At 28.3% G+C, this 12033-nt stretch overlaps 1 protein-coding gene across 3 annotated transcripts in view; it reads right to left on the bottom strand.

Moving 5' to 3' along the window:
* LOC107452177 (uncharacterized) overlaps nt 1-12033 on the bottom strand; it is a 35766-nt gene that overhangs the window by 16980 nt on the left and 6753 nt on the right. For all 3 annotated transcript variants that reach the window (XM_071186757.1, XM_071186759.1, XM_071186758.1), the window contains 4 exons: nt 7944-10015; nt 3274-3462; nt 2349-2626; nt 44-214 (listed from right to left, as the gene is read on the bottom strand). In XM_071186757.1, coding sequence (XP_071042858.1) covers nt 44-214; nt 2349-2626; nt 3274-3462; nt 7944-10015 — 2710 coding nt within the window. The remainder of the gene's footprint in view (nt 1-43; nt 215-2348; nt 2627-3273; nt 3463-7943; nt 10016-12033) is intronic.

Here is a 12033-nt window from a genome sequence, read left to right as displayed (position 1 = left end):
TATTTTATGCAAAAAGCTTAAAAAAAAAACAAAAATTACATACGAATTTCCACAGTGAACTGCTTTGAGGACACCAACAGCAGCAGTTGTTAAACGATCAAATCCTTGGCCAACATGATCAGCATGACATTTCGTTCTATCTTCAAACATCATTTCACGGGGTTCGGTACTACGAGGCAAGTACTGCAACTTCCTTAATTCATTGAAAGCACCCCTAAACACATGAAATATCATTAGAAAAAGTATAATGGTTTCACATGCAATTGTGGCTCAATTAAATTAAGAGAAAATAAGTGTTGTAAAGTTATAAATTTTAATAAACAGGTAATTATTTTACTGAAGCACTTTTCTTGTTCTATGATATATATGTTTTATTTTCTCAATTCCTTAACTTTTACCTTCTTAAGCACACACATATTTCTGAACTATTTAAAAAATTTATTATATTATAAAACTGCTACAGAGATAAATCTATACATATACTGATATAGTATGATGACTTTCCACTTAAATATTCATAATCAATGTTCTTAGAATAATTTGCATCAACGGTTAACACATCACTTTGTACGTGTGCTATTACTTTGTATTTGTGTTACTACTGTTCAAAGTCTGAAAAGTGCCAATAAAACAGTAAAGATGGTGCGAGTTGAATAATATATAACTTCCAGGTTAAAAAAGAACACTCTTCTTTAAAAAACAGTATAGTTTAATTACTCCACCATTTTTTTTTTAAATAATCAATAAGCTTAATTTTCCCTTAAAAAATCTGCGGGTGACTTTAATGAATGTAAATAATGTCCTCCTAAATTTTATTACAGAAATTGCAAGTAGGTAAATATCTTTTGATTTGCAGAATATTAGGGCAACTTACGTTAATAAAATATGGATAGCTTAATAAAAGAAATTACATAGTTTTTCATCTATTGGATAAAACTATTGTTTGGATAAAACTAAGTTTTAAATTTTAACTGCATTTCCCCCCGAATAATTTAGAGTATTTGCACAATTGTTTTAAGTTATAGTTTTAACAACATTAAAAATCTGAATTTTGATTCTTTTCTGTCAGTTTTTTTTATTTATTTAAAAGAGTATAAATAAGAACTTTATTACTATTAAAATATTATGTACTATAGAAATTTTAAGTTTCAGTTATAACTACAAATTGAAATTTCTTAATTTTAGATAAAATGTTTACATATATGCAATAAAAAGATGGAAAAAATTTAAACACAAGTAAAAAGTTAAAAACTTTATTAGGATGCTTGGATGAAAAGTTTTATTGGTGGCAGGCTCAAGGTATACAATAAAGAAAATTATGTGACCTTTAAAAAATGCCACCGCCAAAGCAAATTTCTATCCAGTTCTAAACCATAAACAATTTAAATGAAATATACAAATCTAATAATAATACAAATAAAAAAAATTTTAAAATGTAAAACAACAATATCCAATACAATAACAAACAACAATATATTTTGAAGTTATTATAGAGCAAATGGAGTTATAAAAAATTGTGTTATTCTAGTTAATTGTCATTGTCTCCATACACAAAAACACATTTTAAAACAAGAATTATGGTTTTAAATTATTATTAATTTGCTTATAAAAGGTGGTTTTACTCAAAGTAACATAAAAATATAAGTGATTAAAAATGTTTTTGCAATGGAAAATTAAAAATTCTTAATATTTCTTCAAAATTTTAGATATAATTATTTTCATAAATAATATTAAATTCTCCATTATATATCATTTAGAATGTTTACCAATATAAGCTTATTAAAAAATTAAATAGTTTTTTTTTTACGTGTGGTGACAGTAATTAAATTTAAAATGCACAGTTTAAAGTCCTCACCAAATTTTTGTTTTGAAAGTTTTTTCATCGCTGGTCATTGACTTAGATGCTTACATGAATGGTTTTAATGAAAAAATTCACGTTTTGAGAAAATCTGGCCTTTTTAAAATTGCTAACGCTCTTTCGCAATGCTCCCTGCAAGAAGTCTGATAAACAATGTTAGCAGTTTGATCAGTCTGCAAGGGCCAGATTTTTGAATTAGCTTATGTCATATATAGATATATAAATAATACTATAAAAGTATTTCAAATTAAATAAAAAAACAACATTATATTAAGTATGGTGAAAACTCGATCAAAATAAACTGGTGAACATTAAATTGACATTGATTATTTATCATTAATAAAACAAGGGTATTTACAGATCTTATTTATACACATATTTTTAAAAAGTTAACACACTTCATTCAGGTTTGTTCCTAAATATCTAGCTTTTTTCAAGGCATTGAGATAATATAAATCGTAATTTAAGAGTGACAAAAAAAGAGCTATACCTCTTTCTTTTCCCTGGGGATTTAGACAAATCAGCAGTAGGAACTAATTGTTCACCAGGTCTAACCCAAAGTATTGGACCATCGTTGCTTTCTTGGGGATTCATGTGCACAACAGACATAGGTCCCCAAGGCATAGTCAAATAAAGAAAGGGATTTTCTTCTAGCATCTGAAGAAATTCTGGAAAATAACCACCTACTTCTTCATGGACAGTTCCCACAAGGCTTATTTGATGTAATGGACCAGTTCGAAATGTACCTTGACTGTAATGAGCATGAACCTAATAAGAAACACAAAACATTGACCAATTAAAATAGTTAAACTTCATAGCAAAGATGACAGACAAAATTTTGGAAAAAACCTCTGGAAGTAATAGGTGTCTTCTTACCCAGGTGGAAGAATTGAGAGAAATTTTATTTCAAAAAGAAACTTAAAATATTAACTTATATTTTCAAACATTTTCGCTAGTAAACAAATTTAAGTAATAGTATTAATTTCTAAGCTTTTTAATTCATTTATAAAAAGTGACTTATATTAAAATATAAAAACAATAGTTTGTTTTCAATATTTCACAGAAATTAAAATACAGAACTTTAAAATTGTATAAAGACATTAAATTAACAAACATTGAAATACCCCTCTATACTTTATAGCAGAAAAGAAATTGCTAAATGTAATTATAAATAACTAAACTAAAATTATAGAAAGGGAGGAACTCGAAGAGTACAGTTTATACCCATCCTCAGGCAAACCTCTACATGTTTTAATTTATTTTTAAAATTGTAAGTTTTAAATATGGAAATTTATTTTTAACTTGTTTGGCACCTTGGAGATTGTAGTTCACGTGACAGTTCACAATATGGAAGTCCCCCCACACTTTATTGCAGAAAAAAATTTGTTTAGTATATATTTTCAGTCAATACTTACTTGCTCACAATATTTTAACATTGTTGTAGTTTCTATGTCAGATTGGCGAGTTAGTGCACCAGCTTTCACAACAAGATTAGGATATCTATCAGCAAAATGTTCAAGTATATCAGGTAGATACTCAGCTGCATTATGAACAATACCCATTACATACTTAGCAACTCCATAAGGTTCTTCTAAAAATGTTTCCTACAAAGAATAGGTTAGTAAGAAACAAAAGTAAACAAACTGTATTTCATTTAAATGTTTAGTTAAGTATTTAATCCATGCATGTAATAAAATATAATAATAAAATAAAAAAAAACATCAAGATAAGAGTGCATAACAGTGGATATGGAAAAGCGAAATTTGAAGAATTGAAACTAGATTACTTTTGAGGACGTAAATGAATAATCGGCCAAATATTCAGCAAAGTACTATTTATAAAATTATTTCTCGAAAATTTTTTTTTTCGGGAGGGGGGGATTTTAATAGATTTAATATAGAATAATCTAAAATTGTATCTTGTTAAGATCTAAAACTTGTTAATTTATGTTCTGAAAGATGCATGGAAGAGATAAGTTTGAAGAATAGAAACTAGATTACTTTATACCGAACCATTGATTTTTTTAATTTTCTTTTTCAAATATATTCAGGCAAGTATTTTTTTTCTCCAGGCACTGAACTTTGCAGGCACTGAACTTTTGTTCTTCGCCTCAGAAGATGCCAGAAGTGATGCTCATTTATTGTTACCCAGTGGGCCCCTGTGAACCAAAGTTACGGAGGCGAGCAACATTACCCACACTACAAATGCCCATTCATACGGTGGGTCACATTCACACATCAGAAGACAACAGAGAGAGAGAGACATCCATGCCCAAAGCGGGATTCGAACCTGCAGCCATTGACTTAGCAGTCAGGCACGCTAACCACTCGGCCGGCATATTCAGGCAAGTGAATTTTATCCTTTAAAAATTGAGAACTCTTCTTTGTTTCATTTTTGCTTGTTTTCTGTCTTAACTAAAGCGAAGCATGTTAATGGAGCTGTTCTAACAGACTTTATTCTTTTTATTGTCACTGATAACTAGAAATTTTTTTCTCTCTTTTTTAACAGCCTTTTTATTAAGAAAGTATTTTTCAAAGAGCGCTTTTAATGAACATTATTCTTTTACGGTCATTTTTTCCTAAAACTAAGGAGATGCGAAAAAGTTAAATTAAGGTATGTAGCGTTACATCTTTAGTTCAAAAATTAAAATTGTTTTAGTTTCTGTCTTTTCTTTTCAAAAAATTTATGTTTTTATAGACATTTTCATTCTGACACGGAAATTAAAGAGGGTTTCTATTAGACTTTAATCTTTAATTTTTCTTGAAAATACAATAATTAGAAAACTGAAATGTTTAGCTTTAAAATTTTATTACAAAACTGAATATAATGAATGTAGAACTGAATATAAATCTTATTGAATTTTTTNCTCATTTATTGTTACCCAGTGGGCCCCTGTGAACCAAAGTCACGGAGGCGAGCAACATTACCCACACTACAAATACCCATTCATAGGGTGGGCCACATTCATACATCAGAAGACAACAGAGAGAGAGAAACATCCATGCCCAGAGCGGGATTCAAACCTGCAGCCATTGCCTTAGCAGTCAGGCACGCTAACCACTCGGCCGGCATATTCAGGAAAGTGAATTTTATCCTTTAAAAATTGAGAACTCTTCTTTGTTTAATTTTTGCTTGTTTTCCGTCTTAACTAAAGCGAAGCATGTTAATGGAGCGGTTCTAACAGACTTTATTCTTTTTATTGTCACTGATAACTAGAAATTTTTCTCTCTCTTTTTTAACAGCCTTTTTATTAAGAAAGTATTTTTCAAAGAGCGTTTTTAATGAACATTATTCTTTTATGGTCATTTAGGAGATGCGAAAAAGTTAAATTAAGGTATGTAGCGTTACATCTTTAGTTCAAAAATTAAAATTGTTTTTTAGTTTCTATCTTTTCTTTTCAAAAAACTTATGTTTTTATAGACATTTTTATTCTGACACAGAAATTAAAGAGGGTTTCTATTAGACTTTAATCTTTAATTTTTCTTGAAAATACAATAATTAGAAAACTGAAATGTTTAGCTTTAAAATTTTCTTTCAAAAATTAAGATAGCACTGCATTTTTAAAAGCATTTCTGATACATTCTCTCTTTTATTGTTTAACGGATAATTTTGTTCTGGGAAATATTTTTTGCATTAAAGTTGTTAGTCAGTTTTTTTTTTAATCTTAAATATTTCTAATTATCTTTACATCAAATTACTTTAAACATTTCTATTAAAGTTTTTGTTCCATTTACCCCACACCAATAATACAGTTAAGCTCTGATTAATTTTCAATAATGACAACTTATTTCTCCATAAAAAATAATTTTTCTTTTTTAAAAAAATAAAATGAACATGTCACTATTTTGCCAATGAATATGTAGTATTCGGCCAAATCACTATTCGTTACATCCCTAATTACTTTTAACTGAACTACGAGTTTTGCACTGTCTTTGAAAAATATATTCAGGCGAGTTAATTTTGTCGTTTCCCCCCATCACTTTTTGCTTTAAAAAATAGAATATAAACAACGTTTCTGATAGACTTTATTATTTTATTGTCACTTTTCCCTGTACTGTAACATAGAAAACTGTGATTTTTAACCTTAAGGTTATATTTTAAGGATAACTAAGAACAATTTTTTTTTGTTTCTCTTGTTTTTTTATTAACTTTTCTTTTTATCAGAATTTCTTAAAGAATGTTTCCAAGGAGTATTAATCGGGTGATAGCAGTAAACCTTTTAGAACTGAATATAAATCATATTGAATTTTTTTTCAACAAAAAATTTTAGTTTGTTAGTATGTTGGAAATTATAACACACCACAAAACATATTTACAATACAACTTGTAATATGATCATGTTCCAAAATATAAATTTAAGATATGGACTAGTAATGTCAGTGATTAATTTTCAACTGAATTTTTAATTTTAATACATTTATCAAAAGTTCAACTATATGAAAACAATTTATTATTATTTTTTTCCTTCTTTAATTTAAAATCAAACACTGACCTACTACTTATATTATGTTAGGTTTCCAGAACATAGAAACTTTGTAACCAGAGCTCATTCTAGGCAGGGTAACCAGGGCGCAGCACCCTGCTGCCCTTTTAGTCAAAAGAATCCAACCTGTTGCCCGTAAAGTAAATTAGTGTCCTGATGTAATAGATTCCATACCCTTTTTGCCCTTTCTTTCCTCAACCCTTCTTTATTTTCAACTCTTTTTATTTAGTTTGTCATTGCTGTCAATACATAGATTTATATGGGAAAGGAAAAATAGCCATCACACCCCCTTGTTGCACTTGTCTTTGAAAGTTTGCAGTTACTTCACTATCATTAAATCATAATTATAATTAATCATTTTAATTTTTAAATCATAACTACAGACACTTAAAAACATACATTTATTATTTTATTAATATATGCATGCATTTTAAATAAATTACTAAGCTAATTAGCTCATTAACTCGATATATATATGTTAATTTATTAATAAAAATTAGTAATTAATATGATTGCTTTGGTACTTTTAGTAAAGTAGAAAAAAAAAATTGACAATGTTTTTTAATAGAATGTGTAAAGCCCATAGAAAGAAATTATTGCCTTTTTTTTAAACTTTTGCAAACTGCCCTTTTTTCTGCCTAGAATGAGCTCTGGTTTTACTTACGTTTCCATAACTGCAGGCTACCTCAAACTTTTAATGGGGAAGTGATCTTAAGATAACTGGATAGTATTCTTATAGGTGCTTTTTCTTCNAAATCAGATCTAAACATGATACCTGATTTTTATTTACAATGTCACTTATAAATATAATTAAAAAATTATTTTAATTACATAAATAAATACTATATTAGTATACATATACACATACAGTAGGGAACCGATTATCCGGAACGATAGGGACCATCGCTATTCCGGATAACTGATTTTTACGGTTTTCTGAATTGCTACAAAAAGCCGTTTTTTTTAATTGTTAAACCTAATTAAAAAATATATTTGGAAATAATCTTAAAAAGAAGAAAAAATGATGAAGTAATACACTAATGATTATTTCCAAAATGATGGTAAGAAAGAAATAAAAATCCTAAAAGAAAGAAAAATCAAAAAAGAAAAATCAAAAAAGAAAGAAAAATCAAAAAAGAAAGAAAAATCCTAAAATCTTAGCAGGAAAAAAACATTTAAAAATAAAAAAAAAAATTGGCGGGAATATTTATCGAATTTCGTTCTGGTTTTTTGGTTTTCTGATTTCCGGATAACGGGTTCTGTACTGTACTAGTAAATACTACTTTTTTAATATATAAAATGATCCACTATTTGGCCCTCTCTTGTTTTTTTTTTGTTATTAAATTATAATTTTTCACAGCTATGTATAAAAAAACTGCATTTAACTTTTTCTTTATTTTTTTTTTTTGCATTTTGAAAAACCTGTATGACTATAAGAATTTTAAAACGACACTTCAAAGAGCTAAAATTGATTAAAACCCAATAATGCAATTTTGCCAATTGAAACCTAATAAATCCTAAATATTTAAAAAATTTCATAAAAAATTACATGTCATTAATGAACCAAGGATTTAAATAACTTATTAAATGCAAAAATATTACCTTCAAAAATTCCTCAGCCAAGCAGTTAAGTTCTTTCTGCTGCAGATGACATATTTCATCCCAATAAAGATGAAGGAGAGCAGCTCCACCATTTGGAAATACTTCAAGACGTATATATTTTCCATATTTTAAATGCTTTAAATCCATACCTTGGGGTAGTCTTGGTATTCTTTGAGATACACCATTTTTTTCCACAACTTTATCATGCCTGTCACGTTTACATTGTATACTCACATGACGAAAACTGGAGACTTTTTGCTTACACTTAGTACAAAGCTCCGTCTTAGAAGATGAACTTGAATCTAATTTAATTTTGACTTTAGAACTTTTTGTTAAATCACTCTTCAATTTAGATGAGTCAGTAGCTTTTAAGTTATCACTTTTCAATTTTGATGAATCAGTGATTTTTAAATCATCAGTTTTCAATTTTGATGAATCAGTGATTTTTAAATCTTCAGTTTTCAATTTCGATGAATCAGTGATTTTTAAATCATCAGTTTTCAATTTCGATGAATCGTTTATTTTTAAATCATCAGTTTTCAATTTTGATGAATCACTGATTTTTAAATCACCACTTTTCAATTTAGATGATTCAGGCGTCTTTAAATCGCCATTTTTTACTTTAGACGATTCAGTTGTTTTCGAAACATCATTTACAGATTCCTTTACTTTTGCTTTTTTGTGTTTTTCCGAACTTGAGTCATTTGGTTTCTTTTGCTTAATTACTTGATGTATATTATCTACATTCGAGTGCTTATGCTTTTTAATTTTATCTTTTGAATGGCTACTTTTATTTTTCTTATGATGTGACTCTGAAAGTGTTTTTGATTTATAATGGTCATCTTTGATTTTTAAAGTTGAACTTAGTTTGCGTGATTCGCAAGAATTGTGTCCCAAAGCATGAGTCTTAATCACATCTGAACTTTCATTCAGTTTTTTATTATTGGTAGAGCAGCTGATTTGTGGTTGAATTAGAGTATCTTCAGGGGTCACAGCAACAGCCGACTCTTCCGATATTTGTACAGAGACTGATGAGGAAGAACATAAATTACTTTCTGAGACTGATGAACAATTAACAGAAATAGAGTTTAAAATATTGCAACAGATTTCAGATTTGTTACCTGAAATATTAGAGTGATCTGCCTTCAATTCATCACATGATAAAGAAAGACAGGTATTTGAAAAAGCATTAACAGACTTTTCTCTATCTAAGAGTTTATGTGTATCACAAGAAGAATTATGTACAACACTTTTAGGTTCACCTGAAAGGCTAACATTTTCATTCACCGTGCTTTCTTTGGAAACAGTACCAGGAAAAATCTCACAAGAGCTCAGAGATTTAATACTATTGTTTTTTTCCTGATAACTAATACCAGCCTCTTTATGGATATCATCCAATGAACTGTTAAGTTCAGAAAGAGAAGTAATTTCACACACTTTGTCACAAGTAGAACTAATAAGATTGTTGATGATGTGATAATTATCATTTGACAAGGGTTCAATTTTAATTCTTTTTGCAACATTAGATGTATCAATAATATCTTCACCATTGCACTGAAGCATATCAATATTTTTTCTTTTCTTTGAATTTTCATTAAGAGACTGTTTGCTAGAAACCAACAGATTGTTAGAACCTTTGTCATTTGAAGGCTCAGCTTGGACAATTTTTTCAGCTAGAGTTTCTTTATCTGTCTTTTCATTCATTTCGACTGGCGTGATGGAACGTGAAGTGATGACTGTGTTGTGTTCAAACGAGGCACTTTTATTTAATAATGAATTTTTTATGGACTTTAAAGGTTGCTCTAGCTTATCTTTATTTAAGTAGGAATTGGATGATACTTTTGTAACAGAGTTATGGTTTTTATGCTTAAGTGAGGACTTATCTTTGTCAGATGTGCTTTTTGTTTTTGGACGATCCTTGTGCTTTTCTTTATGAGATGAATGATGCTCATGTTTATCTTTCTCTTTATGCTTTTTCTTTTTGGTGTGATGAACAGAAGAGTTTTCTCTCTTCTTCTCCGACTTTTTACTCAGCTTTTCATCAGAATTTTTACCCTTCATGCTGTTTTTCACTAAAAGAACAAAAATATAAATAAATGAAAAAAGGCATATAACTACTTTATTTTAAATTCAAAGCTAAGTTTACCAATAATAAATTAGGCTATACAAATATTTGGTTGCTGTTATTGCTTGTGACATATGCTCAAAAATATTTAATTAGATTGTATAGTTAAATTAAAAATAAAATTTGTGAAATTCAGCGGACGTTCGATATAATTACCCATGTGGCCCAAACGAAAAATAATGTTTTAATGTGAGGTCACTACAACGTGAGTATGTAAAATTATTGCAAATATTTGCATACATGGTATATATACTGAATTTATTTTGGCAAAAACGTAAAAAAATACATTAAAATTTATTTTCAAATCATATCTTTTTATATTGCACAGAAACGTTAGCCAGTCATTCAGTGCTTTTTCTAGATTTTTAAATTTTGCTTTACGAAAATGATGTCATGAAATTAGAGCACTTTGTTCTTCTGCCTTTAAAATCACATCACGCTTTTAAATTATTGCAAACTAAGTGCTCTTAGGTATCTTGGATAATTAAGCAATTAATTTGTAATATTCTCTTAACTACATCCATTAAATTTTAATTACCACTTATAGCAAATAGCATTACACTGACGAAGAGCAGCCATTATTGCTAAATAGCATACGCATTGAGAATGAGCAAAATTTGCGAACAATACCACTTGTTTTAACTCCAAAATAAATCACCTCTTACTTAACAGAAAGTGTGAATGCAATTATCAGACAAAAAAACTATGCTTGATGAATATATTATTATTCATATAGTGTTTGTTATAATGGAAGGGTCTCTTTAAAGAGCATAGACTGTATTCCTATCAAAGAAAACATTTTATTATATACCCGGTGGCAGAATCATGGAGACATTGTCCCAGAACATTACAGAGTTCTTGCAGAAAGATTTTTAATTTGGGAAGCAAAGAAATCAATGTTTTTTTTATCTGCAGAATTATATTAAAAAAATGTCTTTCTCACATATCGGAGGTGGAATAAATGCTTATGATTTTTTTTCCTACTTTCAATTGAAAATGAAAAAATTCTGCAATGACTGGCTTTAGCTAGAACTTCAGATTAATATAAAAAGTAAACAAAAAGTGCTTCTGTTACTTCAAAATAGTAACAATAAATATATTTGCTATCATTAAAAATATCTTTCAGAAAGGTATTAATACTAGATAGAATTGTCGCAGAAAGCTTGAAAAAATTCTGCCACATGGGTTACATATTATTAAAATAATAAAATTGATATAGAGGAAAAACATATGATATGACTTTAGTTTAATATATTTTAAATTAAAACCATTGTTGAAATTTAGTATTATATGTAGTATATATTTTATTAACAATATCAGGAAACCAAACAAAATTTAATTCCACATCTTCCCTGAAATAAGTATTAGTCCCTTAGCCAGAATTTTTGATTAGTGGGGCGACACACCATAAATAGGGATGGTAGATGGTTTAGATTTATTTACAAGTTTGATAAATTTGTTTATTAAATATTTGTATAATTTATTTACTACTACCAGGCAGGGTTGGGTTTTTGACGTCAAAAAGTGGTTTTTGACATGACAAGGGTATAATACTGGTTTAAACCGTCAAAAATGTCAAAAACTAAAGTTTGCCAAAAAAATATATAAACTTCAAAACTACCAACAGTTGCCATGCATTATATTGAAATTTAATTATACTATAGCAGGGTTGGCAGGTTTTTGACATGTGACAGTTTTTGACAGTTTAAACCGTCACGTCAAAAACCTCACTGTCAAAAATGTCGAAAATGTCAAAAACCTATATTCATATGTGAAATTTAATTAATACATAAAATTTATATATTTTTTATAAAGGATAGTGTTTCTAAATATGTTCTAGAAAAAATAAATTTAAAATTTTGAAGAAACACTTATATTTTGAATAGTAACCAAAATCTTGTACTTTTGAAAGCTCACATCTTTTGTAATATTATGTATTCATTTTCATGTGTTATTGAAAATCTG

Source organism: Parasteatoda tepidariorum, chromosome 10 (genome assembly GCF_043381705.1).
Source record: "Parasteatoda tepidariorum isolate YZ-2023 chromosome 10, CAS_Ptep_4.0, whole genome shotgun sequence".
Classification (NCBI taxonomy): domain Eukaryota; kingdom Metazoa; phylum Arthropoda; class Arachnida; order Araneae; family Theridiidae; genus Parasteatoda; species Parasteatoda tepidariorum.
This window is presented reverse-complemented; position numbering and strand designations above follow the sequence as displayed.